Genomic DNA, 17,398 nt, shown 5'->3' with positions numbered 1-17,398 from the left:
TAGAATTGTCTCCCAGGCCCTCCTGGATCAGTGGTCTGTGCACCGTGGGGCAGGTGCTGGGGACAGGCAGACGTGGGTTTCCTTCTTGGTGCCAATCACTCTGCCTCTCAGAGCTTTCCTCCCCAGTAAAACAGAGGCAGTGCTATGGGGTTGTGGTGAGGAGTGAATGAAATAGTGCCCGGTGCCTCTGGCTCAGTGCCTGGCACACAGTAGGTGCTCACTAAATGCAGCTGTCCCTGTTATTACACCATATGGTGTTTTAAGTGATAGTACTGAAAGTGTAAGAAACACCAGAATCCACCCACATTGTCCTCATCCCACCCTTGGTTGCTTAATCCCAGCCTTCTTTCCAAGGACTTTGATATCAGTTGACAGCTCTGTGTGTGTGTCCTCCCCTAACCTATTCTATGAATCTACCTACGTATGTCACATAAAAGATGAAAAAGCATCATTGCAGTAATCCATACATGTCGTGCTGTAATGTGTAGATGGGTCCAGGTCAGGAAAGAAGCAGGAGCAGGCCTGGGCTTGTACTGACAAGCTGGGTGACCTTGGGCAAGTTACTTAACCTCTCTGAGCCTGCACTTTCCGTCTCTAAAATGAGGATTACATGGTTTCCAAATCTGGGGGTCTGTTGTGGATTAATTGAGTCAACACATGTAAAGCTCCCAGTACAAGGTCTGGCACAGACCAAATGCTATTACTGTTATTGTTACTGTTATTGTGTTGTTGTCTGTGTGACTTTCCTTCATTTGTAATGGGGGTGGGACACCCCAGAGACTTAGGGATGTGCAGTCAGAGGTGCTGCGTCCCTGCCGTTGCCTGGCTGTGCTCTGGCTGTGTGTATTTAGAAAGTCACTGAATTTCTCTGAGCCCCCATTTCTTCCTTTGTGAAATAGGCCTGGTTATATGCACCTCATAAGGTTGTAACTAGGATTGAAGGTGATTGTAGCGCATGTGTGGTGGGGGGTGGGGGAGGGGAGGTGGCCAGCACAGGGCCTGGTCTATACTTAGTGGACAATAAATGGCAGCTAAATATAAATAATCATCCTCTGTCTAAGGCTCCAGACAGCTCACATATTCTGACCCTAGGACTCATTCATTCATTCATTCATTCACTCAATAGAAGAGAGACACTGTCCCCACTTTTCTGGGATAACCTATGGCCCAGAAAGCCATGAAGCCAAGAAGCTGAGACAAACGACTATAGAATGGAAAACTAGCAAATTTTTATTATTGCATGGGCTTAATAAATGTAAATTTAATGTAGTATGTTTAGGATTCTCAAAAAAATATTTACAATCATTGCATTTTAAAATAAAAATGCCTGCTAAGACTTAAGACTTAGCACTTAAGATTGTATTAATAGGACTGTTGGAATATGTGAAGTGTATTTTGTCAGCTTTGAGTTCCATAATTGACTCAGTTTACTCCCCTAGCTGTTAACAATCTCTAGGGGTTGATGGATAAATGCTTGTGGGTACAACAGGAAACAAAAGTTTTCAGATATTTATTATCTGTATTGTACTAATTTGTCATTTGTATTTTTCAAATACTATGTCGCCTTATCTCCATACAGTCCTTGTTGGTGAAAGGGCCCCAAACTGCGCCAACATTGTCGACAAAGCCACTTTGCCGACTGTTTACAAAACATCATTGTCCCCAGAATAGCTGCATAACTCAACATAACTTGCTCGCTGTGCGGGCACAAAAGGGTTTTTCTGCACTTAATGTCGGTCTTTGTTTCTCAGCTAAACACTTGCCCTCAGTTTGGGTCAGATGCCAGGGAAGTTTCGGATGAACTCAGCTATTTTGACCACATCCGAGTGACCAGACAAGCTGGCTTTTGGTTTTTCTGTTTAACAAAACTGACTTGAGAATCAAAGTACCCCTTCACTTCTTCAGAAATCCACCAAACCACTGAAGTTCACAAACCACTGAAACTGGGTTTGTGGAATTGGTTATAAAATAGTACTAAGGCAACCTTTCTAGATCCAGCTTAAAATTAAAAAAAAAAAGATTTCTCTCTTTCATTTCAAAAATGTAACTAACCCACTGAGTGGGTATCTCTCTCCTTGGGCCAAATTCCTTGACGTGAATTCTGTTTCTGAAGGATGGAATTCTAGGGACCTTTGCTTTCTCCTTTCTTGATAGTATTCTGTATTATTGGGTTCAAAACAATGAGCTTGTATTATCTTGGTAAGCAGAGGAATACAATTAAGACAATGGAGGCAGCTGCCTATCAGGGTTGGAGAGAATCCCTTGTCCCTTTGAATGTGGGGTCCCCGAAGGTGGGGGGTCTTTGTGGAGATCCCAGTATGTAGAACACAAAGACCATGTTTTGGACTGTGGACTGTGGTTACTTGAGCCCTGAAGGCCACTCTCTGGTCAGCCTACAGCCTGTTGTGAATGATTTCCAGCTGATCTGGGCTCTTCTCCTGAATGGGTGGAGGTTACGAGCCGGATCCTCTAGCTGGGTCCCTGCTCCAGTTTCTTACCTGTGAAATGGAGATAATAAAGGCCTCTGCTCCTCAGAGAGCTGAAGTGAGGATTAAGTGAAGGGACATGTGTACCCGGACAGAGCCTGGCATGTTGTTTAATGCTCATGAAATATCCCTTAAGTGTATTATTATCATTTATTGTTTTAACAGCTTTTAAGAGCTATAACTCACCTACCATACAATTCACCCATTTAAAGCGTCCAAATCAAGCAGCCGCATAGCACAGGGAGATCAGCTCGGTGCTTTGTGACCGCCTGGAGGGGTGGGATAGGGAGGGTGGGAGGGAGGGAGACGCGGGAGGGAGGAGATATGGGAACATATGTATATATGTGTAACTGATTCATTTTGTTGTAGGGCAGAAACTGACACACCATTGTGAAGCAATTATACTCCAATAGAGATGATTAAAAAAAAAAAGGGTCCAAATCAAGGGTCTTTACTATATTCATAGAGTTGTGCAACCATCACCACTGTCAGTTTTAGAACATTTTCATCACCCCAGAAAGAAAGCCCATACCCTTTAATCATTATCTCCTAAACTTCCCCGTCGGGCCTGGCCCTTGACAACCACCAATCTACTCTCTGTCTATGGTTTTGCCTATTTTGGACATTTCATATAAATGAAATCATACACTATGTGGCCTTTTGTGACTGACTTCTCTCACTTAGCATAATATTTTCAAGGTTCATCCAGGTTGTAGAATCTATCAGTATTTCAACCCTTTTTGTGGCTGAATAATATTCACGTTATGTGGATAGACCACATTTGTTTATCCATTCACAAGCCTATGGACATTTAGATTGTTTCAAATTTGGGGCTATTATGAATAACGTTGCTGTGAACACGGATGCCCAAGTTTTTGTGTGGGCCTATTCCTTCCAAAGAAACCCCTGCTGTGAATGGTGGTTGTTATTTAGAATATTTAGGCAGATTCTATTTTAAATTTTATTTAACAAACATGTACACAGCACCTACTAGTTTTGAGTCCATTCAAATATTAACTCATGTGCTTCTCAGAACTACCCTATGAGCTAGGTTCGTTGGGTAACCCCATTTTACAGTTGAGGAGACTGAGGCACAGAAAGGATGAATGGATTATCCAAGGCCGCACAGCAAACACATGGCAGGTGTGGACTTAACTGCAGGCAGTTTGGCTCCAGAGTTTACATCTCCAACCATGAGCTCTGCTGTTTCTCAGGGCTGAGGATCTGAAGTTATTGGGGTGGCCTCTGGGCCGAGTAAGCCGTCCCATGGGGCAGTTACCATCAGGTTTGTGTCTGGAATGTCCACACCCCATCAGAACCCTGCAAAGGAGAGCAGAGCCAAAACCTACAGTCCCTGGCTTCTTGGAGGGCAGCTGATCACAACAGTCCAGAAAGGTTTAACGAACACCCTGTGTGCCCACCCCCTCCGGCCAGCTCAGAGGCAAGTACTTTAACAGCAGCCTCAGCTGCAGCAGAAGAGGAAACTGAGGCTTAGAGCGGTTAAGGAGACTGTCCCTGTGTCAGTGTATTTGTTTGCTAAGGCCGCGTAACAAAGCATCACAACTGGGTGGCTTAGAACAACGGAAATGTATTGCCTCCCAGTCCTCGAGGCCAGAAGTCCAAGATCCAGGTGTTACCTGGGTCGTGTTCCCTCTGAAGGCACTTGGGAAGGATCTGCTCCAGGCTTCTCTCCTGGCTTCTGGAGCTCCTTGGCTTGTGGTGGCATAACTCCAACTTTCACATGGTATGTTCCCTGTGTGTGTGCACTTCTATGTTCAAATTTCTTCTTTTTTTTTGTTTTTGGCCACGCTGCGCAGCTAGTGGGAGCCTAGTTCCCCGACCAAGGACTGAACCTGGGCCCTGAGCAGTGAGAGTGCAAAGTCCTAACCTCTGGACCTCCAGGGAATTCCCTAAATTTCCCCTTTTTACAAGGACAGCAGTCATCTTGGATTTGTAAGAACATCCTAATGACCTCATTTTAACTTGATTACCTGTATAAAGACCGTATTTCTAAATGAGGCCACATTCTGATGTACCCAGGGTTAGTTATCCAACATAGCTTTTTGGGGGGACACGATTCAGCCCATAACTCTCAGTCAATGGCATCATTACTAAATGGCAGAGATTCAAATTTAGGGAATCTGACCCCATAGCCTGAGCTCACAGCCAGACATCCTGGATTCTGTCTCTGATGTTCAGTGAACATCTATGTGCCAGTGGCTGACGTGGCTTCAGAAGTAACCCGGCTACCTCTTGTCCGTCCACTGCCCAGGGGTCCCTGTGGGGCTCAAAGCCCTGTGGTTTTGTGGTCATCTCAGATTCTGCAAACCTAAAGAAGGAAGACGGCGTGATAATTTCCTAAGCAATAGGCTGGCTGTTCATCCGGAGGAAAGGTTATAGAGGTGAGGGCTGTTGGTAGCAATTAAGTGTTAAAATATTTAAAGACCTGGACTTTGTATTGATAAACAGCTTGTAAGTTAGCAAATGGGTTATTAATAAGGAGCAGCCTCTGAAGGTAAATCCTTGCAGCCCAGACCAACGGCAGGCAGTTAAAGTTGGAATCGTTGTTATGGATGTAGTTTTAATAAAGCAGCTGGGGCCTTATTTAAATGAGTTTAAATTAGTTCCCTGGAGCCTGTCATCTGATCCCGTTGCTAACAGATTAAGGGAAGCAACATTTTCCACCCTGGATTTCTTACAGGGCCCTGATGGGCTCTGATCTGGGCTGGGAGAACAGAGGTGATCCACTGCCCAGCAAAGTAATCTGATTTCAGGGGGCCCCGAAATCAACTTTAGGCCCTCATTCATTAGTTTATGCATGCGTTAATTCTTGCACGTATGCATTCCATCAATATTTATTGAGTTTCCACTGTGTGCCAAGCACCCTGCCAGGTTGCAGGAGCTACAGACTAGGTGATTCTTAGCACTTCCTGAAATGCATCATTATTCTGTTAATTTGCTTGCCTACTTGTTTATATGGAATTTGCTTGTTTATTTGTTTATATGGGTCTTTTTCATTACATTAAGCTTCAGAAAGGGGGAGACCTGGTCTGTCTTGTTCTCGTTCTGTCTTGACCTGGTTCTGCTGACATGATCCCTTCCTGCCCTCATAGAGCTTGCAGTGTGTGTGTGTGTGTGTGTGTGTGTGTGTGTGTGTGTGTGTGTGTGTGAGAGAGAGAGAGAGAGAAAGAGAGAGAGAGAGAGAGAGAGAGAGAGAGTGTCCAGGCAATGTCATGTAGCAGGATTTGTAATTGGGGCGGAACTTGTTTCTTTGAAGAAATGAATGTGGCTTACTTAGTTGGGCCCCTGTGATTTAGAAAGTTGTTGGTGGGGTCAGTTCATTTCTTCAAGGACTTTGGGCGCTTGGGAAGGTGTGGAAAGTGGATTGGAGGGGGCATTTCCATCCCAGAGGTAGGGAGAGCTTGGGGAAGCAGAGTTGACCAAGGCTGGGTGCATTTCGGAGACACTTAGAAAACCTAAAATAGCATTTCGGGACTTCCCTCGTGGCGCAGTGGTTAAGAATCTGCCTGCCAATGCAGGGGACACGGGTTCGCGCCCTGGTCTGGGGAGATCCCACATGCCTCGGAGCAACTAAGCCCGTGTGCCACAACTACTGAGCCTGCGAACCACAACTACTGAGCCCACGTGCCACAACTACTGACGTCCACGCACCTAGAGCACATGCTCCTGCAATAAGAGAAGCCACCGCAATGAGAAGCCCGTGCACCGCAATGAAGAGTAGCCCCTGCTTGCCGCTTTCTAGACCCAATGCATCCATAAATAAATAAATAAATAAATAAATTTATAAAAAAATAAAAATAAAATAGCATTTCCCTCCCATCATGATCCTGACATAGCACTAAGTGTCAAAATACTCTGGGTTGGCCTCACTGCCGCCCTGCCTCTCCCTGAACCATCAGGGGTACCAGCTGATCCCGGAAGTCCGTGGGAGCAGGGCATGTTCACAGGAGAATTGTTCCCCACTCCGCTCCCCACGAGTGGGTAAGAAGCCACAGCAGGCTTTTGTGCAGTGCCCTGGCCCAGCGGAGGGGCTACACATTCCCGCAGGGCCAGAGAGGCCAGACGTTCCCCTGGCATGACCTCACGAGGAGGACACCAGGTCCCAGCCAGGCAAAGGGAGGCTGGTTTCCTTCCTCTTCCTTCCTTCCCTCCTTCAGCAAATATTGGCTGGGTGTCTATGGTGTCCCAGGTGTGCTACGAGGCCGCTGGGGAATCCAGTGGGGAAGGAAACAGACCTAGAGACAGAGGCATTGACTATAAACAAATAAACACAGACATGATACCCTACTCCAAATCACAATCTGGTAGGGCTATAAACCATCCAGAAGATGGCTTACCCTCTTAAAAAACTGTGGTAAAATATACATAACACAAAATTAACCATTTTTAGGGGTACAGTTCAGTGGCATTAAGTGCATTCACATTGTTGTGCAACCGTCACCGCCATCCATCACCACAACTTTTTCATCCTCCCGTACCGAAACTCTGTCCCCATTAAACACTAACTCCCTGTTCTCTCCCTCCCCCAGTCCCTGGCAACCACCATTCTACTTTCTGTCTCGATGAATTTGACGACTCTAGGGACCTCATATAAGTGGAATCATACAGTATTTGTCCTTTTGTGTCTGGCTTCTTTCACTGAGTATTATGTTTTCGAGGTTCAGCCACGTTGTAGCGTGTGTCAGTATGTCATTCCTTTTTATGGCTGCATAATATTCCGCTACATGGCTGGACCATATTTTGTTTTTCCATTCATTTGTCAATGGATATTGGGGTGGTTTCCACTTTTTTGGCTACTGTGAATAATGCTGCTGTGAACATGGGTGTACAAATATCAATTCAAGAACCTGTTGGTTTACCCTCGTCCATTAAAAAAAAGAAATCTGTGTGGTGACTGGCACTGTGCTAAATGCCTCACACACCTTATCTCCCTTTAATCTTTTCAACACCCCTTACAGAGTCGGTATCATTGTCATCATCATCATCCTTTTCTTTCTGAGGAAACTGAGTCTCAGAGAAGCTAAGTTGAGGTCACCCCGCTGGCAGGTGGCAGAGGCAGTGTCTAAACCCCATGCGTTGCCTTGTCTCTGCCATTTCACCATATCCCAGCCTTGCCCCTTGGGTCCTTCTGACTCTTTTGTCTCCATCGTTTTGTCTCCTGAGCTGCCTTTGACTAGAATAGCAGCAGGTTTCTCAGCTCCAGGGCCATCTGGGTACAGCTGTTTCTATAGATTGTATACAGCAGTCATTTCAAAATGTTCCAGTGATGTTGCCCTGGTTCACCCACGTCTGCTCGTCTTCATCAGCGGGGATGTAACTACTGCCATCGGGTGTCTGATGGCTCCTTCAGCAACTCTGAGCAACTCTGCCAAGAGCTGGGGGATCCACACAATGAAATATTATTCAGCTGTGAAAAGGAATAAAGCACTGACACGGGCTACAACACGGATGAACCTCAGAAACATAATGCTCCGTGAAAGAAGCCAGACACAAAAGGCCACGTATTGTATGATTCCATTTGCATGAAACGTCCAGAAAAGGCAAATCCATAGAGACAGAAAGTGGATTAGTGGATGCCTAGGGCTGGGGTGGGGGGAAAGGGCAGTGACTGTGATGGGTGTGGGGTTTCTGTGGGGTGATGAGACGTTTTGGTATTAGAGAGTGGTGATGGTTGCAAAACTTTGTGAGTGTTCTAAAATCCACTGAACTGTACATTTTTATTTTTATTTTTTTAATTAATTAATTAATTAATTTTGGCTGCGCCAGGTCTTAGTTGAGGCACGCAGGATCTTTGTTGCGGCATGCGGGATCTTTAGTTGTGGCATGCGGCCTCTTAGGTGCAGGTGCGGCGTGTGGGATCTAGTTCCCTGACCAGGATCGAACCTGGGCCCTCTGCATTGGGAGCGCAGAGTCTTACCCACTGGACCACCAAGGAAGTCCCTGAACTGTACACTTTTTAAGAGTGCATTTTATGGTATGAGAATTATATTGCAATTTAAAAAAACAGTTGGGGGACCTGAGAGGATTGATACGTCTGTCCTGGGGTCTCCCAGGCTTGTGGGGGAAGCTGGGGGTGGACAAGAAAGTCCCCTGAGGAGTGTGACAGGGAGGGTACACTTTGTGCAATGGTCACGGTTGTCAGTGCCAAATCCAGCCTGCAGCACGGAAAGAGAAGGTGAAGTGTTGGACTAGAATATGTTGGTGTGGTTTGGATATTCTTTTCCCACTTTTGGCGGAAGGTTTGGGGTAAGCAGCATTCCAGCTTCCTTTGAATTTGCATGAGGAAGAGCAGGAAGGAAGGAGGGAGGGGAGGGGAGGAGGGAGCAGCTGTCAAGTGATTAGCAGAAATAGCTTTTCTGTACTTTATAGAATCTCACTCTTTTTTAAAATTTAAATTTATTGAACAAATGCTTATGTAGAACGAACCATGTGCCAGGCACTGTTCTCAGCACTTAACCAAAACAGGTTCCTTTATTCCCCTGATGGCTCAGTACAGCAGCTACTTTTCTTATTCTCCTTTTAACAAATGAAGGAAGTAGGGAACTGAGAGCTTGATGACTTGTTCAAGGCTACAGAGCTGGTAGTAAGCAGAGTAGAGATTCGAACCCAAGCCCCAGAGTCCACAACCTTCATGGCTAAGCTACACTGTCCTTCACTCCTTTATCATGTACTGTCTATTGAGTGTCGACTGCATGCTAGGTATTTTGCTAAGCACTAGGGATTCAGGGCTGATGACTTTTTACTTCAGCAGTTGTGACACGGGAAAGAAGGAAAGAGGCACAACTGAGCACTCATTGGGAGGTTTCATGATTACTTCCCTTTATAGAGTAATCATGTTATAGACTAATCGTGTTCTCGGGGAGAAACAGGAAGTACTGTGCTCAAGGTTACCCAGCCTGGAAATGGGCAAGTCTGGCTAGGAATCTAGGCTCCCCTTTCCACATGGTTAGTGTGTTGATGTGGATTTTTGCAGGATGGGCAGCTCGTAGGAGACCTTCAATAGAAGTTTCCACTGGCCTCTGCCTGCCCCAGCCCTGTCCCTGCCTGGGCAGGTTCTGGGCCTTGGACCAGCTCCCTTTCTGAGCTGGCATGCGTGGGTGTTCCTCTCCAATCACTTGGCGGAAGGGCTGAAACCAAATCCTTCTGCTACCCTGTGTCCCCGAGGAGGCCACAGCGTGTGTTTGTCCAGCTGGGAGAAGCTCAGGCCTGATTTGTGGGGATAGCAGTCAGCGTCTGAGGCTCTCAAGTAGGGATAAAACTATCTGTGTGAGCTGGTTTCCAACAAAGGGAGGGTCCTGTGAACTACCTGATCCTGTAAGACCCTGTCACCTGCCAAAGGCAAAGGGCCCCTGATCTGAGGGTTTTGGGCCAGCAGGATTCAGGATTTCCAAAACACTGACATTTGTGATGTAGCCAGTGTCCACTGAGAGGCAGGACTGGGAGGTTCAGGGTTGGGGGCTGGGTCAGATGGGCCTGCGATCCAACCCCACCACTTCCTGGCCCTGTGACGCCAGAGGCAAGTCACTCTGCCTTCTCGAGCCTCAACTTGCTCATCTGTAAAATGGGGAAATACTAGTTTCCATCCCAACGGGATGTCATGAGGACAAAATGGTGCAGTCAGCCCTCTGTAAATGTCACCATAACAACGGTGTCCAACACCAGCCCTCACAACCCCAGGGAATCTCTGGCTGACAGCCTCTGACCCTGGAGAATTAGCACTGGGGTGGACTCTTTATTTTGGGGCCCCCTGCCTTCCAGATGGAGCCTGGGCTCTGGGGTCCCCACAGTGCTTGGGGTGGCACCATTGTTGAAACAGCAGTGCCTTCCCTCACACAGTCAGGGAAAGCTGTGTCCAAGAGCCCGTCTGCTGCTGATCAGCTCCGCCGTTATCTGGGGGTGCCAGACGGGATTCTTCCAACAAGAGGTTTGTAACAACAGGAAGTTGGTGAAGTTCGGTTGGCTGTGTGCACTGCACTAACGGCCTGTCATTTCTCTCCCTGGACGCCTTTCTTGGGGCTTTTTGGGCCATTGGCAAGTTTGCATTCTTTCTTTCCTTGCCCGTCGGCTTTTCCTTGTTAGCCCTAGTTAGCCCAAGAACTGAGATGGGCACATGTCTGAGTTCAGTGCCGCAAAAAAAAAACACATAGCCCAGGCCTTGGGTATGCCATGTGCAAGCACGTATATGGTTAGAAGGTGCCATAAGTGCTGCCAAGAAAATGAACAGGACAGAGAACAGTACAGGAGGCAGCGTTGCAGGGATGAAGGTAGGGGAGGAGGTCCCAGGAAGGGGGGCTGGCACAGATGAGTCCCTGAAGCCAGAACATCTCTTGAGCCTTCAATCCAGGTCTCCTACCCTCTGGAAGCCCCTGTGACTCAAACCTCTCTCCCCCTTGGATGTCAGGTGGATTGATTAGTGTTCCAAGAAGAGGGAGCAGCAAGTGCAAAGGCCCTGTGGCAGGAACAAGCTTGGTGGGTATATTTGTTTCCTGTGGCTGACATAACAAAGTACCACAAACTGGGTGGCTTAAATAGCAGACATTTTTTACCTCATAGTCCTGGAGGCTGGAAGCCTGAGATCAAGGTGTCGGCAGAGCTGGTTCCTATTGAGGGCTGCGAGGGAGAATCTGTTCCATGCCTCTCCCCTAGCTTCTGGTGTGGCTGGAAATCTTTGGTGTTCCTTGGCTTCACCCCAACCTGTGCCTTCATCTTCACATGGCATTCTCTCTGTCTGTGTGTTTGTGTCCAAATTTCCCTGTTTTAAAAGGATGCCAGTCCTATTGGATTAGGGGCCTCCCCCCTACTCCAATACGACTTCATCTTAATTAATTACATCCACAACAAACCTATTTCCAAATAAGGTCACATCTTGAGGTACTGGGGGGGGGGTTAGGATTTCAACCTATGAATTTTGTTAGGGGTGGATGACACACAATTCAACCTATGACAGCATGTTCCAAAAACAGCAAGGCTGGAGCAGAGAAAAGGAGGCTGCAGTGGGAGGTGGGATGGTGGAACAGAGTAAGGAGTGTAAGAGTAAGAGTGGGATTTGTTCCGGGCATCTAGGCCTGTTCTGAGTATGTCATTCCATCTGGGGAGCAGGAGAGAGACTGCAGAACAGAGGAATTGGAGATGCTCAGGGGCAGTGTGGCCACTGCTTGGCAGGAGTTGAAGGACTGAGGGTAGAGAAATCAAGACCACATGGCCCCGGGGGAAAATGTCTGGGCTGTTTCCAAGCTGCTGAGCAAGGGGTTCCTGAGGGAGCAGGGGCTGGGCTGGCTTGGGATTTAAATCCGTTCACCATATTGCACTGTGTGACATTGGATAAGTTACTTAGTGTCTCTGGGCTCCAGTTTCCTCATTTGTCAAATGAGGGCACCATTCAGAGGATTAAATGGAAGAAGGCACACAGCTGGAGGAGCAGAGTCGAGGCCTCACTGTGTGCCAACTGCTCTGAGACGTGGTCTAGTGACATCCTTACCACCAGCCCATTTTATAGATGTTGAGATGGAGGCTCAGAGAGGGCAAGCGACTTGCCTAAGGTCATGCAGTGAGAAGGTAGCAGGAACTCAAACTGAGCCTGACCAGTTCTGACACATGCACCCTTTTCCCTCCATAAACTTTCAAAAAAAGGTCAGCATCCCTCTGCCCATCACGGAGGTGGGGCAGAGCCCAGCTCCTCTGGCTCTCCCTCTGCTCAGAAGGGGCTGGGAGGGTGTTGTTTGCAGTTCTTGCAAATGTGCACTGTGCCACCATTTGAGTCCTGTTGCCTGGAGAATAAAAACCCTGGGTGCCTACTATGTTCCAGGCTCTGCCTGAGATATTCAACCTGGTATATACCCATTTTCCAGATGATGAAATGGCTAAGAGAAAAGAAGGGACTTGCTTCTTCTGGAGGTGGAGCTGGGCTTCATGCCAGGCGCCTGACCCCACCCCAAGCTCTGCTTACTTTGCTATGCAGCTCCTTCCTCAGTGGAGAAATGCCTTCCTCTGAAAGAGGGCTCAAGGTGGCCTGAGATGTGTAGGGGAGACACAGTTCTCAGGGGGCCTCCCTTGCCAGCCCTGAGGCTAGACCCCCAGGAGTGCCATTGTGCATTCTCCCCTGAGGAGAGTTATTCTAACCCTGGGGTGTTTGTACAAAGCAACCAGCCTCTACACATGGAGGCAGCCCTGTCCTCCTGACCCTGGCGGACGATGTGCTGGGCTGGCCTCGCGGGACCTTGAGTGACACCAAGAGCACCAAGCATCTCTTCCTTGTCCCTCCTGCGTCTCTGCCCTTCTGAGCTGGGTGGTCCCGCCTCCCTGCCAGGAGCCAGGAGGGAAGAGAAGGAGGTGTGTGTCCTCAGATGCCGGCACTATTTTTGGAGCTCACTTTGATCCTTGCTTCTGGGACACGTGGCTGTGACAGGCTCTTGGAGCAAACCCTGCTTGAATACAGTCAGCCACGGATGCTGGTATGCCCCCCGGCGGCTCTGACCCTGGCTCTTCTGGCATTGAGCTCTCATCCTCCAATCTGGATGCTTTTTCTTTCTTTTACTTGCCTAACTGCCCTGGCTAGAACCTCCAGGACAATGTTGCATGGAAGCAGCCAGAGCAGACATCCCTGCCTAGTTCCTGATCGTAGGGGGAAAGTGTCAGTCTTTCACCATTGAGTATGATGTTAGCTGGGGTTTTTGTAGGTGCCCTTTGTCAGGCTGAGGAAGCTCCCTTCTATTCCGAGTTTGTTGAGTGTTGTTTTTTATTGTTTTAATCATGAAGGGGTGTTGGTTTTGTCGATTGCTTTTTTCTAAAAGATATCTTCTTTTAAAATGCTCCAAGCCATATTTAAAATAGATAACCAACAAGGACCTACGGTATAGCACAGGGAACTCTGCTCAATATTCTGTGATAACCTAAATGGGAAAAGAATTTGAAAAAGAATAGATACATGTATATGTATAACTGAACCACTTTGCTGTACACCTGAAACTAACACAGCTTTGTTAATCAACTATACTCCAATATAAAATAAAAAATAAAAGACAAAAATAAATAAATAAAATGCCCCAAGCTAGCCCACTCTACCTTCCCAGGGCAAAAACTCAAACGTAGAGTCAAAACGTGATTTGCCAAGTCATAGCTCAGGCACTCCTGTGTCACTGCTCTAGAATAGATGTTAAGACGGTGGTCTTGGTAATACAGGCAGTGGTCACTGCTCTTTGCACAGGCCAGGACTCTCTTCTCTTCTCTGGGTACCCCCTCTCGGAATTGAGACAACAGCCCAGTGAGGGCTGGAGGGAGAAAGGTTGTGCTCTGGCTGCCCCCAGCCCCCTTGGCGCTCACCCCCGCCCCTCTGTCCCCAGGCCTATGAGAAGCGCTTCCCCACCTGCCCGCAGATCCCGGTCTTCCTGGGCAGCGAGGTCCTACGCGAGTCCCGCAGCGCTGATGGGGCGGTGCACTTGGTGGAGCGGAGCTGCCGCCTGCGGGTGGAAGCCCCGCGGCTGTTGCGGAAGGTGGGCGCGGAGGGGGTCCTGGAGAACCAGGGACCCCGCGGAGGAGGGGACCGGACGGGTGGTAGGGGATGGCGGGCGGGGAACCTGGGACCAGGGTGTGGGTTCAGGCGTTGGAGTGAGTGTGTATTGGTACCCGGAGGGCGTTCTGGGCTGGGGGCTTCCCGTGTCCAGGAGAGACGAGGGCCGGGAGGCTGGGCTGAGACTGTAGGAGGACCAGAGACAAGAGGGAGTCCCGGGGTCCGGGAAGTCGGGGGAAGGGGGAAAAGTCGGGGATCCGGGCTCTGGCTGGTGGGCAGGTGCGGGGCAGGGGGCTGGGGGTCCCGGGGTCCGAGGGTGACAGGCGCCAACACTCTGGGTTCGCGCCCCCAGCCGCCACCTCACGTCCAGCACGCACGTCCCTGCTGCCCTGTCCCTGCAGATTGCAGGCGTCGAGCACGTGGTCTTCGTGCAAAGAAACATCTTGAACTGGAAGGAGAGGACTCTCCTCATCGAAGCGCACAACGAGACCTTCGCCAGCCGCGTGGTGGTCAAGGAGAACTGCAGCTACACGGTGAGCAGCGGGCTGGAAGCCCCGATATATATGTATTAGTTTAAGCAGTCTCAAAAACTGCTTGGGACATACTTACTAAAATATTATTCGTGTTTATCTGAAATTCAAGTGTGACTGGGCATCTTGTATTTTATTGGCTAAATACAAGACCCTGCCTCCCCACCCCCTTAATGAAACTGTGCCTCAGTTTCTTCACCTGTAAGATGGGGTTAATGATTGTACCTACCACATAGGTTGTGGTGAGGATTAAATGAAGTAAAATATCTGAACCCCTTAGAGCAGTGCCTGGCACATACTAAGTCCTGTATACGTGTTAACTTTTTTTTTTTTTTTTTTTTTTTTGCGGTATGCGGGCCTCTCACTGTTGTGGCCTCTCCCGTTGTGGAGCACAGGCTCCGGACGCGCAGGCTCAGCGGCCATGGCTCACGGGCCCAGCCGCTCTGCAGCATGTGGGATCTTCCCGGACCGGGGCACAAACCTGTGTCCCCTGCATCGGCAGGCGGACTCTCAACCACTGCGCCACTAGGGAAGCCCACGTGTTTAACTTTTTATAAAATTTTTTATTGGAGTTGATTTACAATGTTGTGTTAGTTTCAGGTGTACAGCAAAGTGAATCCGTTATACATATATCCACTCTTTTTTTTTTTTAGACTCTTTCCCATATAGGCCATTACAGAGTAATGAGTAGAGTTCATGTTAACTTTTAATGTAATTAATGATAATTATTATTCTCCAGTACATACTGATTGAGCGCCTACTATATGCCAGGCAACCTGACAAGTCCTGGGCACCCAGCAGTGGACCAATCTGCCTGACCATTGCCTTCACGGGACTTCCATTCCAGTGGGAGACACAGATGAGAAAAAAAAATCAATATATACTTACAACTTTGTCACAGTACTAAGAAGGGATCCAGAGTTACAGAAAATAAGAGGAGGTGACAGTGTCTTAGGTAACAGTGTCCCCCAGGCCTCTCTGAGGACATGCCGCTGAAGCTGAGATCGGAAGGATGAGAGGGCTGGGAAGAGAGTTCTGGAGGAGGAAACAGCATGTGTGAAGACCCTGAGGTGGATGAGGGAGGTCTGAGAATGGGGGCTGCAGGGGCCGAGTACTGCTGGCCTCGGGGCTGCAGTGAGGAGTTTGGAGGCATTTGCTGGGATGAACCCAGCTCTGCCACTTTCTTGCTGAGTGACACTGGGCAATTGCTTCCCCTCCCCGGGCCACCCTTCCATATCTGTAAAATGGGGACAGCAGCAGAACCCGCCTCACTGGGCACTGGGAGAAGCAAATGAGGTAATGTAGGTAAAGCCCCTTAGCTGATGCTACATCCCAGATGGTTAGCTCAAGGTGGTAACTCCAGGGTAAAAAATGTGGCCCATTACAGGTTTTTGTTTTTTTTTTTAATTGGTTGTGCCGCATGGCTTGCGGGATCTTAGTTCCCTGAACAGGGATCAAACCTGCGCCCCCTGCAGTGGAAGCATGGAGTTCTAACCACTGGACCGCCAGGGAAGTCCCCTGGGTGTTTTTGATGTGTCTTTGCCCAGCCTCCTGTTTGGGAGACCTTGCCTCATTCACCTGTCTGGTCCCTAGACACTTTGTGTGGTGCCTCGTATACAGCAGGCATCCAGTAAATTCTCACCGCTTTTTCCTTCCACATTTTCAGCTCCTGTTGGAGCCTCCTAGAAACTGAGTCCAGGATGTTTACCTCTGGGGAGGTGTTGGTGGTAGTTTTTTATGTCACTTTTAGTGTAGTGTTTCTTAGAGTGAGTTCTGCCAACAGCTGGTGAGCAGTATCACCAAGGCTGCTTGTAAATACAGATTCTAAGGCCCTACCTTGGACCTGTTCAGCCCAGGCATCTGCATATTTAACAGATGCCCTGCTAATGCTTCTGCCCACGGAAGTTTGAGAGGCACTAAGGCTGGGTCTGCACAGTAGCTCTGTCCATGAAATTTGTCTTTGCTTACATATATATGCATATTTATTTATAATAAAGATATGATATATAAATACATATTTTTTAAATATAAAATATAGTATTTATGTATAATTTATTTATAATGGTATATTAAATATGTTATTTAAATATATTACTACGTATGTACAGTTTTTAAGGGACGGGAACATTGGTCTCACTTTCTTTTGGTCCCTCCTGAGAGGGCTCTCTGTTCTCTAAGGCTTTAGACCTTGCATTGTTCTGGGCAGGGCCCTTTGGTACTGCTGCTGCCCTTGGGTGTTGCCAGGCTGTGATGTGCTGTCCACTGCATGCTCTAGCTGGTCCAGGTCTCCAAGAGAGCCCCCTGGGGAGGGCACGGCGTCTCCCACACTGAGACCATGTCACTGCCCCTGCCTGGCTTTCAGGTCCACCCTGAGAATGAAGACTGGACATGCTTTGAGCAGTCTGCCTCGCTCGACATCCGGTCCTTCTTTGGCTTTGAAAGTGCCTTGGAGAAGATCGCCATGAAGCAGTACACAGCCAACGTCAAGAGGGTAAGAGACGGGTTCCATAGGTCCTGCAGAGGAAGGTGCACAGACCTCAGAGCCTGCGGATCCCGATCTGCCACCCCAAGACCCTTAACCTTCCTCAGCCTCAGTCTCCTCATCCGTAGAATGGGTATTCTAATCAAAGTCATATCACATGAGATAATGGATGGAAAGCACCCGGTCCATAATGGGGGCACCATAGTCATTGTCCTAAAGCTCCTAGGCTTGGGCAGTAAACTCTCTGGACAGAGGGACATTGTGCACTGCTTGGTTTAAAGATCTCAGACCCATCACTGAGTGGAGGCCTGTTAGTGTAGTGAAACAGGTGAACTTAATTTTAATAATATATTTTATCCACGTGTTATCAATA

At 48.2% G+C, this 17,398-nt stretch overlaps 1 protein-coding gene across 5 annotated transcripts in view; it reads left to right on the top strand.

Annotated features, from left to right (window-relative positions):
- Positions 1-17,398, top strand: part of SEC14L5 (SEC14 like lipid binding 5) — a 42,775-nt gene that overhangs the window by 1,785 nt on the left and 23,592 nt on the right. For 4 of the 5 annotated variants that reach the window (XR_010934970.1, XM_067706730.1, XM_067706732.1 and 1 more), the window contains exons 3-5: positions 13,847-13,996; positions 14,415-14,546; positions 16,906-17,034. Coding sequence is in view for 4 of the 5 variants with exons in the window: in XM_067706730.1 (XP_067562831.1) it covers positions 13,847-13,996; positions 14,415-14,546; positions 16,906-17,034 (411 nt within the window). In the remaining variant the exon portion in view is untranslated. Of the gene's footprint in view, positions 1-13,846; positions 13,997-14,365; positions 14,547-16,905; positions 17,035-17,398 lie in introns of those variants that run through there. The other variant, XM_067706731.1, reaches the window with a different exon arrangement.

This window comes from Pseudorca crassidens, chromosome 15 (genome assembly GCF_039906515.1).
Source record: "Pseudorca crassidens isolate mPseCra1 chromosome 15, mPseCra1.hap1, whole genome shotgun sequence".
NCBI lineage: Eukaryota > Metazoa > Chordata > Mammalia > Artiodactyla > Delphinidae > Pseudorca > Pseudorca crassidens.
The sequence above is the reverse complement of the archived record's forward strand: the minus strand, read 5'-3'. Positions and strand labels throughout refer to the sequence as shown.